Here is a 17401-nt window from a genome sequence, read left to right as displayed (position 1 = left end):
TTGGATAAAAGCGTCTGCTAAATGAATAAATGTAAATGTAAATATAATGTCACCTTTGATTATTTTAACATTATTTAAGTCTTTAACGGAATACATTGGTCAAATCTGGTTATAAGTAAAATATGGGGGGAAATATAAATGTAATAAAATATAAAAACAAATAATATATTTGATATAAAATACATTTTATTTTAGATGTTATTTTCTTTAAGAATTTTGGGAGATTTTCTCTATCTGCCATAAAATAGAGATTTATTTTGTCTTTAAATGTTACATACGCAAACTCAAATATGCCAAGATCATTTGTACATATTAAATGTACATAATTATGTATAATTATAAAATTTTTATATTTTATATTACATTTTATTAAATGCAATTTTATATGTACTGTAACATATTTAATTCACCTTTTTACATTTGTATTATATAGCAGTTAGAAATATGCTTAATTCAAATATTATAATTTTTTACAAATCTGCATTAGTATTGTATTTTAAGCAGCACTGTCACATACAACATACAATGACTATTTTGAAGAAGAGTTATCAAGTGCCACAGCACTTGACACTTAACAACACATAATCAAACATTGTGATTGCTCTGAACATACAAAACATTTTATTCAGTGCAGCTTCTTAAATGTACAACAAATAATAAACAGACGGGTAGCAGGATAAAAGGCATTTATATACATTTGTATTTTACTCCAGTATCCATTAGAGCACATGGTTCCATACTGTAGTTAATATACATAGCCACATAACATGCAGCGTCCATAATCCCCCATGCATTAAATATGCTTCATACAGCTACATACATACATACATACATACAACAGAAGATGATTTTGATCCAAATGATAAACAGGGGCTGCTACCTGACCACTGACGACTAGAAAGAACAATAAGAATACATTTTCACACACAAATTATTTACTATGTTGATTTAGCCCTGTAAAAAAATGGAAGCTTTCTCTTGCTTGGTTTTCATTATATTTTTGTTTACGAAAAAGAGGGTGGGGGGGCTGGAGCCTGTCTGGTTTTTACGGAAATCTTACAGCGTTGGCATTAATCAATAATTTAAACATTTCTCCAATATGCTGAGTTCCCAAATTAGAGGGGAAGTAAAGGAAGACATAAACAGACAAAAAAGCAGAAAAACACACAGCGAGTAGCCTTCTTCTATCCTGAATACATTTTCTCTGACTAAATGACATTCACTCTTGCGGTTTTCTCAACCATCTGTCTGAGGGAGCTGAAATTACACAAATTGACTTACCTCCATACAAAGAGACTAATGACATCTTTGGTGTGCAGAAAGACCGAACCCTAAATCTGTTTAATTTGCAGAATAACAATGTGTGTGGGGGGGTGGGGGGAGCTGAAAAGACAGAAAAAGAGAAGCGAGGAGCAAAACGCCTCGTCTAAAAAGCACACAACAATGCCTCAAAAAAGCTGAGCTGAAATACTTGTATCATATGTCCAAAAACCTTTGGGATTTCCGTCTCTATATACCGATAAATGGTTCGCACAAGCTGCTATTGTCATATTGTAGGTGACTTTGAGCACTATGGAGCTGGCATCCCTAAGAAAGAAATGGAGCAAAACACAAAAGTAGGTGTTCTAGAAGAATCTGTGAAAATGCCACAGGAGTAAACCACAGCTCTGTTTGCTACACATGGAAACAGGGATCGCCCGCAAATGGACACAGACCCCTACATCAGAAGGATGGCTTGGTTTGTTTGTCTCACGAGGTTGACCTGCAGAAGATTGTACAATGCAGGTTTGCACTTGTGTTCTCATCACAGTGATTTCAGGAAACACTAGCTAGCGACCAGCTAAGGGGTTTCACTGCACTCTTGTAAACGGGTTTGTGCTGTTTAGTAGAGTCCAGCAGCTGTACAGCAGCAGGCCACAGTTGTGCCCTGCGGTTATGTTGACTCATTCTGGTTCAGAGTCTTGCCACCGTTGAGCATGGCTGAGGCGCTGCGGCTCTTGGTTGGAGTGCCACTTCCGGAGCGGGAGAACTCAGTCAGGTCGTGGAGCGACGGTTCTCTGTACATGGCAACTATATGAGGGAAACGAAAATAACAGATCTCATGAGTCTCATGTTCTGCTTGTAACAAGCTTGTCTCCTTATTAGTACATCAATGACTTCTATTAGTGCATACACAATGCTATAGGGATGGGGAATCACAAGGAATTGAATGATTATTGTTCCTTCCAATTACTAGGCTTCCAATTACTGATTCTTTTGAATTTGAGGAAGAAATATTGGAAAACAGGACTGACATTCTGATGCCATTTTTTTTTTTAATGCTAACAAATGTAGGAACATATTTAATATATATATATATATATATATATATATATATATATATATATATATATATATATATATATAATATTTTATTTTTTGCATTTCTCACCTCATGCTCATATTTTTTTATTAAAATACATCATATCCGGTCAGCCTAGCCATAATAATTCAAATATTTTAATGCAACCAGGGCACAAAACAGATATAAAAATCTCAGCATTCACACACGAAGTGAAATCCACTCAGCTCAATTGGAAATGAATAGCTTCTGGTCTGTCGAAGTAGAACATCATGAAAATCATTTGAACCAGTTCCAAGTAAGTACTCTATGCAGCACAAAAACACCTGCTTGCAATAAAAAATTATTTTGTGCTGCATGAATACACCATAACTTTATTTAAAATCTAATTGCATGGTGCTTCCATGCTCATTTAAAGCAGACTCATGTCTAGCCATCTTTCCGTAGCTTCACTTATGACTGCACACAAGCAGCTGCAGTTTTTAAATCCCCCACTGATTCAGACAGTTCTGAGAAAGAGAGGCACCAATTTAATTCAAGGAGGAAAAAACTGCATATTTCTAAAAGGGGTAAAATAAGGTGTGCCTATAAATCTTCTTTATAGACTGTTTTCTCTTCAATGGGAGAGTCATATTTTGAGAAGCAAAGGTTCTCTGGTTAATAAAGAGAATTATTTTCATATTAACATTCTATTGTATTTTGCCTAAATGAATGAAAAAAAAATCTGTCAATTTTAATGCTGCAAGCAAATTTAGTCATCACAACCTTATCATATACATAATTTGAGAATATCAATTTTTAAGATTAAATAATATACTAATGTTCTTAAAAAATACCTTTAACCGGCCCTTAGATGAAAAGAGGGGAAATGAACACAAATAGTTAAATTTCAATTAAATTCAATTTCAAATTAACTAATGCCAATTAATTAAAAGAACAGCAAAAATAAAAAAAGCTGATAAAACGTGTAGTACTAATATATATCACTTCAAACAAAATCTGTTTAGAAAGTTAGTTAAGATGTTAACATGTTTACAGCAGTTATACCAGTTTAATGGCACAGATGCCCCCTTCAGCACAATCACATCTTTGCAAGTTTGTACAATACAAGCATTTCCAACACATTTGCATTTCTATCTCTTCGAAGAGCACATTTCTGTCCTTAACACCAGACAACTGCAGAGACATGCTGGAAAGCCAACAAGTTACTTGAATCCTTGCACTACACTCAGCCAATATCTCCTCAGTCTAAAATAGATATTTTTAGAAAGCCATCAGCCTGACGATCGGTACAGAAGACACTTGAACAAACCTTTGAGGGGTTTGGGAATGAAGTGTGCAGCCGGCTTGGTCTTCTTTACGTGGTTGCCCTTCATGATTTGACCCTCTTTGTTGAGACCCAGGTACCAGCCTCGTCCTGACTGCTGCTGCCGATAGATCATTGATGAGTATGTCACGTAATAGTTCTCAAACACTGACTCTTTGAATTTGCACTCTGGCGTGAAGTGCTCCTGTGAGAGTGAAATGGGCAGAGAAGACGACAAAGACATAAAAGACAAGAGAAACATTTGTACATGTTTTGGAGGAGTATTTTTCATAAGAGAGAAAAAGAAATGTGTGCAAGCTCATAGGGAGATAAAGAAAGCGTGAGCAGACAAATTTGGGCTGATGATGGTCCAGACCAGCCTCGTCGATATAACACATCACTTCTTCATGATTTGTCTTTAAACCTGAAGGTAAACTCCTCTGATTGGAACTGTAATAAGTGGTCTAAACATGGTAGCACGTCGTCGCGTGTGCTTTCATTCTAGTTTGTGGTACAGACTGATTACCATTAAACTCCTGAGGCCTGAAACACTTTGACTCATTCCTGTGGATCAATACATTCATCCTGGGGAAAACACATCTCAAAATCAACAAGGAGATACGTGTATACCGGCACGACCATGGGTGCGGGTTTGAGTATGGGCCCTTTGCACATTAATGGTGTTTTTAGAAGCAAAGTTGTCATACACTGTAAAAAAAATTTATATATATTTTTTTTCTAAGTGTAAATAATGATTATTGGAGAAAGTTTTACTAAAGAATACAATTTCAGTCGTTCTACTACCAAATTCACATTTAAATAAATGTGTTGCTTGCCATTCCTTTGTAATTGTGAAAATTACTAGCAATTTTCAGTGTAGTTGAGTAAACTTCAGTGGTGGTGAATAGAAAGAACAACAAATAATTTTTTTGCATTCCCATTAAAACAAAAAAAAAAAAAAAATCCACAATAGCGTCTCTGACTTTCCAAATGAGGAAAGGATTTTGAGAGATTGATTATATCAGTAAAGAGAAATATGTCAAATTTGCAGTCATTACCCTAAAACACCCTAAAAGCAGCATTATCTAGTTTACTGATATTTTATACCAAAGTAATATAGCCCAAGTATAGAGTCATAAATGTATGTTACATTGTTAAATGAAAATATTAAAAAGCTTAGCTAGATTTACAATGTTAATAACTGTGGAAAATGCATCATCACAGTCTGTGAAACAGAGTCAATTTCTGTGGGCAGGTGGTCAGACGCGAACCCACACACAGCTGAAATACAAAGGTACAGTGTAAACTGTTTCTGCATTATGAAAGCACAGATCTGGCCAAGACTTTCAAAAGCCCCTGCAAATCTTTAGCGATCTTCTAATGCCAGCAATGTAACACAAAATGAAGGAACATTGACAGAAGCACTTATTGGCACAGCACTAAATTATTAATCTTGCCACAGCACATTTAATCAAAGGAAAGAGGCGAGGGAGGCACTCGCAAAACAGAATATCCATTAGAGCATTATTGTGAATTCTCTGTATTTAAAAACTGCAGAGTAGATATTGGGACGGAAACCTTGGCTATGATGATGATCTCCCATGAGCTTTCTATAGATAGCATTCAAGTACAAAGCAATTATATGAAGTGTGAATAATATTCGTGTGAATGTGAGGTGCTAACAAGCATGTCTAAATATGCCATTATCTCCTCTTTGAATATAAGTACGATACAATGCTGTGAAAAAATAAGAGAGGCAGATGGTGTTTGGGCAGGAGTTGGATCTCATTAACTCTTCAGTTCATCGATCGCCGGCTGTCTGGAGTCCAACCTGCAACCTTTAAGTTAACAGCATGGATCCTCAGGCATCCATGATGCTGTCTAAGACATAGATTTAACTCAAATGAGAGCAGCAGAGATGAAATGTGGGATGTTTACTACTGCCCTGAACTCAGAAGAGCCCACGATGTGTAGGAGGGACTCGCACAGATGCACTACTCCCTTAAAAATAAAGGTTCTTTATTGGTTCCCAGGAAGAAATTTTAACATCGTACAAAAGGTTTTTTATGTTGGAAAAAGGTTCTGTAGATTATTAAAATGTTCTTTAGAATAAAGCTTCTTTTAAGAATTGTTCACTGCAAGGTTCTTTGGGAAACCCGAAATGGTTCTTCTATTGCATCGCAATAATAATTGAAATATAATGAACCATTATTTTTAAGAGTGTATAAAAAAGATTGCTACACTTACAGAGGTGTACAGGTAGCCTTCATTGTTCATGGCCAGGTAGAGCTTGGTCTGGACACCCTGTATAGCCACCACCCGCAGCCCAACGGGGATGAGGTTGAAAATAGCTGTGAAGTTACAGTACAAAACAGAATTGAACCAACAGGAAAGAAGCGTGTCAGCATGGTCATGTTTAAACGTTATGTATGGTGAACTGACCATAGCTATTATCTTCCTCTTTTGTACCATCGATGGTCCCATCAGCTTGGAGTTGTAGATGAAAACCTTGTCGACTGTAGAGTTTGGTGACTATCCCCTTGAGCTGAGGCTCTGTAGAATTGAGACAACACAATTTAGGAGAGGTGAGGGGGGGATGCCACAGCAGATGTATATGGGGTGAGGAAGAACGTCCAGCACAAAAATGCACAGCTTATGAAAGCCAAGAAATGAATGTTGTAAAACCATAAAATGTGAATTGTGAAAACATAGTGAGTGCTGGTGCCAACAGGACCCAGGCGTTTGCCAAGCATGCCTCAGTGTTGAGGTGATAGATAACTATAACTTATGTAACATGCATTTCAGTAATATTCCGACTCCAGTTAAACCAGTCTGAATTTATAAGTTTTCAAAAAAAATTATTTCTTTATTGTATACAAGAGAAAATGCAAAAAACAAACAAACAAAAAAAGGAGCAGCGAGGATACAAAAGACGTTGCTTACCCATTCTGTGCTACTGATATTTGATGATTCCACAAATGTCACAAACAATATTCCAGTAAACTATAATAATTCTCTTTTTTTTTCACCTGCAGTTGTTTAAAGAGGTATTTCTACCTGATCTGACCCTTAGACTAACTTTAAATGATGCAAAGCAAGGGCAGGATTGGTCAATCATATTAAATAATATTTTAGTTTATTTACATTTTGCTATTATTTATTTTACTATTATTAATAATGTTTCACATTTTTTATATGGTTTTGCACTATTTTCACTTGTAAGTGTTGTATTTTCAGTGCTCTGAACGTGAATACAGCAACAAATGTAAAAAAAATATTTTTTATGTATTTTTTATGTCATTCAAAGTATTGTTAAGTTAATTTGCATGTTACCACATTTTCCATGACCCAAGTTCAGCTCTGCCTCAACCTACAATTTAAAGCTAAGAAGATCCTTTAACATCCATAGAACCTTGTCATGGCACAAAATGTTTTTTAAAGTAAAAAAAAAAATGTTGTTCACACTATGGAACATTTACTCTTTTAAAAACTATTCACTAAAAGATTATTTTGGAAACCAAAATGGTTCTTTTATGGCATTACTGCAAAAACACCCTTTTGGAGCCTTTATTTTTAGTAGTGTACCAACCAGAAACCCACTATATTAATTATTATAAACAAGATGCACATTTATTATATTTATTGTAGAATTATAAATAAATACAACACTGAATGAGAGACCAGCTAGCATGCTCATTCTAACAAAATACTCAATATAAGCAATGAAAATCCATCAAATTAAAGTCAACATAACCTAAAGAGTGCCACAAATCTCAGTTTAGCCATATCTCTGATTCAAACTGCGTAGACTGCATACTATCTAGTGTAGAACAAGTGATGAGCTGTGTGCTCTGGTGATATTGCAACATCAGCTCTAGCTCAGAGAGAAGCCAGTGCTCAAAAGCAGTGAACTGTGAAATTCTTGTTACTCTGTAGAGCAGATCTTAGTTTACAGTTCACACTCCTTCGTATAGAAGGAGTTACATTTTTGTCACAATTTCTTAACTCAGTCAACTATGACGATGATGAGGATGGAGATGATGAAGATGATTGATGGACTTGAGTATCTGGGTAAAGTCTGCTCAAAAGAACACATAACATCAGACCTGGCCGCCTTCTCTTGCGTTTCTTTGAGCCAAAGAGTTTGACGCGTGAGAAAAAGTTGAGCCTGCTGGGCTTCTCGCAGTTCCCTATGCTCTTATTGGGGCTGCTGGCGCAGCGGTTGGCATTGGCTTTCTCGCGCTCCCTCGCCTGCCTCTTCTGCCGAATGAGGGAGCTGGCGATCGCTGCGGCTGTAGCCAGTTTGGCGTTTCGTTGTGGCGACGCGTCCCAGATTAAAAATGACCATATGTTGTGTATGTTAAAGTCCTGTGTGCTCAGAACATTGTCAAATCAATACTCCATGACGGTGCATACTGGTCATTTCAGAAGTCCGCTGTTGTCCCTACAAGGATTAAGCATATTTCTCCTGTTGACAAATCACTTAGTTTGAATCCTTTACAGCCGCTTCATTCAGCGTCGGCTGTTGTGCCCCGACATGGTGCAGCAGATCCCGGACAGCTCCTCTTCTCCTCTCCAGGGAAAAAGCTGCCTTCTAGAAAACGTTGCCTTTTTGTTGCGCGTTTGTGGGAGAGAGAAACGCGTGCCATTGTGTCATGATCCAACGCTTTACTAAGTCATGCGCTGAAAAATGAGCACCTGTAACACACCGCGGCTGAGGAAATAATTAAATATTGTCTTCATCTGAGAAAACAGAGAGAGTAAAAGAGAGAGGGAGATAGTGTCGGGAAATAGAGAACAAGAGGTCCCCGCCTTTCAATAACGCAGCCTTTAATTGAAGTTTAGTGGATTAATCGGCTTCCCTTGCAGATGTGCTCGTTTTCAGCAGTGGAGATCTGCATAGGTAACTAACAGATACCCCGTCCCCGTTCCGCAAGACCGCCCAAAATATGGAAATTCAGAGGCGTATGAAACAGCGTCTGAACTTAGGTGTCTGCAGTATGATCCAAAAAATTAAAATATCCACATCTGCTAGTGCGGAGATTCCAGATTGCTCTCTTTTCGACACTGGGTTGGAATGCAGCAGCAGCAGCAGCAGCTCGTTCCCTTCACAGTGGTTCCTGCAGCAGCACGGCTTCAGCGGCTGCATGGTGACAGACAGCCCGAGAGACGTGACTGTGGTCTTCAACAAGCCGCCGTGTATAAACAGGCAATAAAAGAGCCTCCTGTAGACGAGTGGCCTTTTTGGCACACAGACTACGTCATTACTAGTCCTTTCATTGCCATACATGTTTTGTGTTGTTTTATACAATTACGCTGTAAAAATGTTTAGTTAAATTTATATACATGTTTTACAAACAAAAGTGGTTGCTTCAATTATATCTAATTTAATGCTATAATGTTAAATTACCAACTAATCCCTCTCCAGCTACTATATAATAACATAAACACCATCAGAGTAACAATAATGCAGTAAACATGAACTAAACAACATTCTGTGCAATGTAGCATAAAACACATAATAAATAACTAATAACAAAAATAAAAGAAAATGACTTTTTTTTGCAGTAAACATGAACTAAACAACATTCTGTGCAATGTAGCATAAAACACATAATAAATAACTAATAACAAAAATAAAAGAAAATGACTTTTTCATTAAAACTTTACACAGGGGGATTCTGGGAATGCCACTTCAACATCAGTTAACATGGGCTATACTTTTTACTTATAGCATTTTTTTTTACAAATAAATATCAAAGTATATTATTGCCTATTGTTGTAAATATTTTTGTCTGTAAATTATAAGATAATTCATAAAATAAAAACACATACAGTAATTTTTACACTTTTAAAAATATGTGAAATGTTGAAAATACTCTTTTGTCTATATGGTAAAGTAAACTGCATTTAATTCAATATATTTTTACCTTATTTTCAATTAGCCCTCAACCTATAGGCATGTAAAATCAGTCATATTAAATAATATTTTTCACTGAATGCAAAATGTTTACATTGCATACGGATGGGTGGTGTTAAAGTACACAGCGGAAATATATATTAGAAAATATACATAAGCAAATATATATATTTAAAATCTGTTTTGCTTAGTTTTTTTTTTTTTTTTTTACTCAGATCCTTCTTTGAGAAAACAACTAGAAAAATCTTGTGACCCACTTAAGATGAATTTCAGTTGCACTGGTAAATTTCAGCACCATGGACAGCACTAAAGACCCACAACTCTCTGTTAGTTACAAACAAAGCCATTCAACCCCTAAAACATGCTATCATCAGCTTAGAAATGTCTATACCTCATTCAGTTGTCTAACTCCTATTAAGAAAGCCTTTAGGATTGGATTTCTACAGATAACTAAAAGTTTACCTGATACAGATCTTCTCAAGGGAAACGCCATCTCAGAGGCATCCAAAGAATGCTTTTATTCTTTCGCACTTCTTCATAGTGTGCAAAGCAAGAAAAAGGGCATTGCAAACTTTCAACTAATTCTCATGAGAATTCTGTCCATTAAAAGATCACAGCCTGGTGATCATAGCAGATTGTTATCGGCTATTATTGAAGGACCACTATGAGCTTAGGGCGCCTTATCAATGATTCATCAGATGCATCTGTGCTACTGCCAAATCTAACATTCTCTTCAGGGTCATTCACAGCAAGAAGCTAAAGATAGGAGAGAGTAGAGAGAGCAAACACTCTCAAACCTTTGTTGAGATAAATGAATCCTAATCACAAACCTGAGGATTTACTTAAAAGTATATGCTCAAAATATCACGCTAATAGTCAATAACAGATTACAGTATTAGTGTTGTCAAGACAGCATCATGAGAAATAACAGGGCAATAAATAAAACCCATTTGGATAAAAAAAAGTCCTGCTTCTAAATATTATTCTTGGTAATAAATCTGTCAGAGCTCTGGCTGGTCTGCAAGCTCTGAAAACCATGCACAGTTTAGGAACAGTTCAGAAAAGCAGAGCGAACTAGCTACATGTTCAGAGAGGGACTAATGAGATATACCGCATAATGAAGAAACAGGGTTTTTTCATCGGAGAGGGTGAACTGAATTTGTTGGGCCTACATGCAAAACAACAAAGTTGCTCCTCTAATGCAACTAATAAAATGTGAGTTTAAGGATCTATCAAAGTTGTTGTCATACACAAGTGTTTTATGTAATCCTAATGCTTTGGCAGTCTCTATATTACTCATTCACAGCAAATCTCCAGTGACTGTGAATTCTATCAATTCTTTTTGTCTTTACTCATAAGGGAACCCGAGCTGGAGCACTTTTTATTTTCTACATTCTTTATTCTCTGTGTTGCTATTGACAAATATATTGTCTTCGTTGGGAACTGAATTTAATTAGCCAGGCAATGATATAATTATAATTCTTGATCTAATTTATTACGGCTATTAAACCATGGTTTACTTAAACCTAAACTATTTCAAATCTTGTAATGATACAAAAAGATAGTCTCAAAAGGGCATAAAATTATTTAAAAAAAATTCAAACTCATATATATGATCAAAACAGATTTGGCTAAACGTATTTACGTGTTTAACCTAAACAGTTAGAAAATACTTTACTTTTATGCTTTTGTTTTCAGACACTTTTCGAGTAAAAACAACAACCCCACCCAAAAGCTGATCTCAAAGAGCACCACTAGATGGCGCTAAAATATGTGAAATGAGCTCGGAGGGAACGCTGGGCTCATCCAAAGTCCCTTTCAAGGAAAGTCTTGGTGGCCACTATCTCGGGAATCCAAAAAAAGTCCTATCTGATGGAATGGGGGAATCCTAAAATTTAAAAAAAAAATCACATTTAAATTAAATATTTAAAATCAGCAACAAAAACTTAAATTAACTACCCCATAAATGTTGTTCCTTTTGCTCAAATAGCATAAAAAAACTTATTTTTCAGGTTCGACAATGCGTATGTGCAGTCATAAACTCGAAGCTGAATAGTCATAAGCGGAGCTTCTAACTGCTGCAGTGACGCAATGACTTTACCGATCAGTAATTGGCTCTTTCATTTAGAAGGCGGGACTTATTCCATTTCATCATTTCATCCAACAACTCCTGAAGTGTGTAATAAAACAGACTAGGGTTTGAAATACAATCAGTGTATACATGCAGGAGTAACACCTTGTGTGGGTCCGGACGGGAAGGCATACTGATTCCCTTTCTATTCAGTAACGTTAATTAAATTTAATAATAGCACTTGTGCACTGAAATAATAGCATGTGTTGCAATGGACACTTTTCACATTTCCATGTTTCTCAAAAGCGGACGTCGTCAAAGTTGGGAAAAATTTTATGATGAATGTAAACTACAACAAATATAATTTTTGCCTACCCATTTGTTAAAGGAAAAATGACATAATTTCTGTGACATAACAAAAAAAAGGGGGAAACTATCTGGAGATTGTTTACATTAGCAAAGTTCTTTTAAGACAAGTCATATCTTTTTAAGACGGCGGCCATCTTTGAAATGCCTCTCAGGCATGCAAGTGTAACTCCTATTTATTTGAATGGGGAAACATAAAAATTTGCCAAAACTGTTCACTAAGATTATTATTAAATTTCATATTTGAAATCACCAAAGATTTGTGGACAACAACTGTGCCATAAATGTTGTTACTTTTGTCTCAAATAGCAAAAAACTCCCTTAAAATACGGAATCATGTACTAAGACTGATGGAAAATGAAAAGTTGCGATGTAACTACAGAAGAGTCAAGTTTTAAATTTGAAAAATATCGTAACTCTTATCATAATTTTTTTAGCAAGATTCTAATGGTCTAATCAGATTCAGTCATCTATGCTAAACTAAGCTAAAAGTGCTACCGCCAGACCCGGAGATTGGCTGAATGGATTCGAAAATGGTAAAAAATGCTACTTTAGGGTAGTTGGAAAATTAGGTTATTTTCATAAATATTATAGTGTTCCATTAGAGGTACTGTAAATTGTTGAATCACATATTGATTTGATTTTACCTTTAAAGAAACACTTTACAATTTTTTTCACAGTATGCATTTTGTCCCGTATTATACAAAGGCCAACACAAAGTTGAAACTACAAATAAGTATTTTTCACCATTTTAATACTGAATTCTATATGAAATCAATTATAATGAAATTAATTTCATGAAAATTATTAGAGAAGCTCATTTGCACTTGATTACATTTTCGTGTCTCCATAATGTATGCCGTTAAAGCAGCATGCGTTTTTTTTTTTCAACCGTTTTATTGAAACAAACTGTCCGTAAGAACAGGTTCACAGAAAAGAACCGAATTTACCATCACTACTGGTGATCCGAAAACCAATGCACCCAGTTCTTGACTCGAAAACGAGTCGATCTTTCGTTTGTTATCTAGCTCAGCTCGGTGTTCATCTTCAGTTCTCTCTTCACAGCAGTTCTGTCAGTGTACTGTTTGAGTGCATGAATTACTCCGGGATATTAATGCTTATTGGAGATGGGAACCATTTCAAACGATTCAGTTCAGATTTACATTTTTGGGTGAACTAACCCTATAAAGGGATATTACACCCAAAAAAATACAAATTTGTCATTGTTTACACACCCACAAGTTGTTCCAAACCTGTTATAATTTTTTTTTCTTCTGTTGAACATAAAATAAGATACTTTAAAGGATGTGGTAGCCAAACAGCTTCTGGTCCCCAATGACTCCATAATATTTTTCTCCACTATGAAAGTTACTGAGGACCAGCAGCTGTTCAGTTACCCACATTCTTCAAAGTATCTTCTTTTGTGTTCAACAGAAAAAAAAAGAAAAATAAGTATTTTATACAGACATCGAAAAACCTGGGTAAATTATGACACAATTTTATTTTATTTATTTTTTTGCCTATTGTTTTATTTAAATTCAGATAGGCTATCAATATAATATTGCATATATTATAAGAGCTTGGTTGACATAATTATTATTATTACAAAAAAAAAAGCTACATTATTTAGATAAAAAAATGGGACTGATAATAGCAAGTCCTAATTTAAGCAAATGAGAAAAAAAAATCCCATCCAGGTAATAGCAATATTTATTTTGCCTCACTGGAGGTAGCAACCCTATTTGTGATGTATCTTACATTTGTGTAAATGCGTCATCACAGTCTGTGAGAAGTGTCCATATAAAACATTTACAACGCATGTTATTTCCTGTGTCTTAGTAGGTTGTAGATGATAAAAAAGAATGTCAGTAGTCTTTGCTTATTTATCATAAAACAGTCTTATGTGAAATAATCACTGAAAGTGCTCGTCAGGTAGAATCAATAAACTTTCATCGCGACAAACCTTCAGTATTTTCTTTTTTCTTTAAAACGAAGAGTTTCCAGAATGGACAGCAAAAGAGCTCCTGACATTTACTATGAAAGGGTAAGTTTTCTTTCTTATCTACAGCAAGCGACTGAGTTGACTCCAACATCAACAGAATGTACTCACTGGCATCTTGAATGGTATATACTTAAATATAACAGAAACATACAGAACAACAAGTATTATGAAAAATTCTGGTGACATAATATAGACTAGACATCATTTCTACACAACATACTGATTCATGTGAGCATCCATGTACACACACACACAGAGAGAGAGAGAGAGAAAGAGAGAAAGAAAGAGACAGATACACACTAACAGTAACAAGGAGACACACAGCGGGAGTCCGAGAACCATAAAAAGAAACCAAATGAGTTTAGAAAGAGGATACTGACATCTGGTGGTAAAGCCATGTGTTTAATGAAATCTGTCATGACAACTGTCATGAAAATTATAAACGATAAATAAGTGACTAAGCTGAACACAGATCTGTATCTTATCTGTACAGATCTGTGGCTACAGATACTATAAGATTGTTCCGGAGGAGTCTTGTTTACATGTGGTGTGAAACATTATGATTCATTTTTGTCAGTGACACTTTTACAAGATTACAAAGTATAAATCACTTAGGCTTCAACTTCAACATGAAAATTTAATTAACATCACAGCCTATGTTGTATCTTTGAAGGACACTATTAGGCTGTAAAACATGGACGTACAGTGGAGTAATACACTGACTAGAATTAAACACTAAATGAAGGTGTCCTAAATGAACAGTGTGTTCAATTAAAACTACAAAGAAGCTTAATCTCTTATTTAAGCTGTATCCCCACAGGTCTATTAAATATAATAAAAACCTGTGTCTTTTTAATGACCCCTCATTTAACATGGCCTCAGTGTAGATGTCAGGGTAGACTGTTCCTCACTTTTCCATAACTTAATAAACTTTAATTCGTTTTTCCTGTAACAACTTAATCAAACCTAATCCTTTGTACAACCATTCATAGCTCCCTCTCAGGGTTTGTGAACAGCTATATTAGCCTACCTATGATCCAACCACACTTAATTGCTTGCTGACCTTATGTAAAAATGTATGCAATTAATGTCCAGTGAAAGGACCACTGTAAGACACTAAAAACCGAATGCATCTGCTTTATAGAGCATGCTATGTATTTTTAATGAGGTACTTTCCGCCGCTTTGTCTCCATGGCAATAGGTACCCAGCCTACATCCTTGAACTGAAGCGCGCTGAGCGCCTGTCAGTCACTCTCAAGGAAAATAATACATTTATAACCCATTTCTTGCTATAAACGCGTTTTATTTAAAGAAAGTGCTTTTAATTAAAGCGTTTGTTTTGAGGTAAAGTGTGAAAAGAGTGGAAAGCTATTTTCGCTTCTAGTGAAGCGCACTCGATTGTTACAGTAGCTAGATTTAAAGTGACCGCGCCACGGCTAATATGATGGCAAAATAAACATCACACTTGTTGGTTTTGTTTGTCTAGAAGCCTATATATTTTTATAATTTCGTGTTAAGTTACTTTCTGTAGAGGCCTAATAGATCGGTGGCTACTACCGCCGAGAGAATCAATATTTAATGATTTTCCGTGCGATGCTTGACATGCATAACCTTGTCTGCATAACCAGATCGTGAGCCATTTTTGCAGAATCATAAACAGCCAAATGTATATCAATACATGGAAAGCAAAAATGTTTAAGCAAAATTATACATGTGACGTCTTACCCTTTGTTGCATCCTTATCTTCTTTCGTCTTTAGTAATGCTTTCCCGCTCATAGATCCCAGTTTTGATGAAGAATTCCTGATGATAGCTCACACCAAATCGGTCCGATCATTTAAAACTGGCTCTTCAGTTAAACAGTGGCCAACCCCCTTTAAAGGAACCAGAGCGCTGTTTATAACGGTTTCCCCGTAGCATGTCTTTTTAATTATGTTTTTCATATATTTTAAATCAAAGAATACATGGCATTCCGTATAAACCATTTATGTGTTTTTTTCAATCACACTCATCAAATAAACCAAAACAAAAAAGGAAAAAAAAAAAGAAAAGAAAAACCTTGAAATTAATTTAATACTGTGGATTTTCATGCTGCTGAATCCTTACCGTTTGCTGGTCGTTATTATCTGGCAGGTGCTCATATAGCGCTTTGTTCCATATGACAAAAAACAAGGCAGGAAAACAATAAGACGTGAAAAAATATGTAACAAGTCTTCTGATGAAATTAAAATGTAAAAGGCCACTTGCCAAGCTGTTTCAGTGTCTTTCAGTTTGCGGTTCGCAAGATTACAATTCGAGCGCTCATGATGTGCTTTGACAAATCAATCAGTCCACATGGCGGTGTCTCAACCCGCTACGCTACTATTGAGGTTGCGTTGTGGATCCCGGTCCCAAACTTCACCACGTGACGCGTGACGTCACCCTCCGCTGATGCTTCAGTCTTCAGAATACTCTCGAGTTGACAAACATGACGTAGAACATCTACGCTGAGTCATTCATTAGCTGAACTTAAAGATTCGTGTAAAGAGTGGCTACAGGCCAGTAAGTGTAAAATAAATAACTATAAGCAAGGTAATCTGTTAAACAACAATTTCAAGATTGAACAAAATTGACTAGGCTTATATTATTTCAGCTAGTGTTTATAGTCGTTTGCTTTCATTAGCAAAAATAGATGTTTGTTACATTTTGCTTTTAAAAGTGAGAATTGGTATACTTTATTTCTAACCAAAAAGGTATTACATTTTCGTCTACTGCAAATTTGTTCTCCTGAGAAATCGAGTTACACAACGATTAAAACTTATAATATGAAAATACTCTTGTTTGAGCAAGATGAATCTGTACATAGAAATGCAATAGAAATGGTTGACCACTGAAAGACTAAGTAGTTTAAACTTCCAGTTTGACTGCCACAGACAAGTCACAAATCTTGTTTTTCATATTTTTTCACGTTGCGTTGTCGGATATGATCACTATAAATAATATTAAAAAAAAATGTTCCTTAAATGAAATTTACTGTTGGGAAACTTATGTTGGCTTATTTTCCATGAGTCACTAAAGAAGAACTGAAGTTTGGAGTAAAACACCAAACATGTTTTGTATATTTCAACAAGGATTTTTGGGTTTATGTTGTCAAAGGTTGTAATTGTTTGCCAAATAGCAATTCTCTGTACTGAGCACATTATGTCGGTGTTGTTTCTTTAATTTTAAAAGCATTACCTTGTTTAACACCCATTGATGTCTGTTATGAGGAAAGTCAGCCAAGCCTTGTCAATATTTGCTGGGTCCTAAGTCTGAAGTCTGAAGAAATAAATTAATAGACATGGATATCCATGCAAGTATAATCATCCACATGAATTGTATAATCCACATACAGTATCGATACTGTTATGAAGTGTG

The 17401-nt window shown here is 35.6% G+C and overlaps 1 protein-coding gene across 1 annotated transcript; it reads right to left on the bottom strand.

The window, feature by feature from the left end:
- Positions 1-596: 596 nt before the first annotated feature.
- Positions 597-16569, bottom strand: LOC113074407 (fibroblast growth factor 13-like). Its single transcript, XM_026247237.1, has 6 exons — positions 16112-16569; positions 15732-15879; positions 6090-6200; positions 5895-5998; positions 3654-3852; positions 597-2070 (listed from the first exon to the last, which is right to left on the bottom strand). The coding sequence occupies exons 2-6, from the start codon at positions 15781-15783 to the stop codon at positions 1934-1936; spliced, it is 603 nt and encodes a 200-aa protein (XP_026103022.1). The 5' UTR covers positions 15784-15879; positions 16112-16569; the 3' UTR covers positions 597-1933.
- Positions 16570-17401: the final 832 nt, after the last annotated feature.

This window comes from Carassius auratus, unplaced genomic scaffold, assembly GCF_003368295.1.
Source record: "Carassius auratus strain Wakin unplaced genomic scaffold, ASM336829v1 scaf_tig00014549, whole genome shotgun sequence".
Taxonomy (NCBI): domain Eukaryota; kingdom Metazoa; phylum Chordata; class Actinopteri; order Cypriniformes; family Cyprinidae; genus Carassius; species Carassius auratus.
This window is presented reverse-complemented; position numbering and strand designations above follow the sequence as displayed.

What these genes read in the sequence shown, in the direction of transcription:
- LOC113074407 (XM_026247237.1), bottom strand. Translation starts at nt 15,783, where the DNA reads ATGAGCGGGAAAGCATTACTAAAGACGAAAGAAGATAAGGATGCAACA. An exon ending in AGAGGAAGATAATAGCTATG is followed by an intron (nt 5,999 to 6,089) that starts GTCAGTTCACCA and finishes GTAACTTCACAG; the next exon opens with CTATTTTCAACCTCATCCCC. An exon ending in AAGGCTACCTGTACACCTCT is followed by an intron (nt 3,853 to 5,894) that starts GTAAGTGTAGCA and finishes TCACTCTCACAG; the next exon opens with GAGCACTTCACGCCAGAGTG.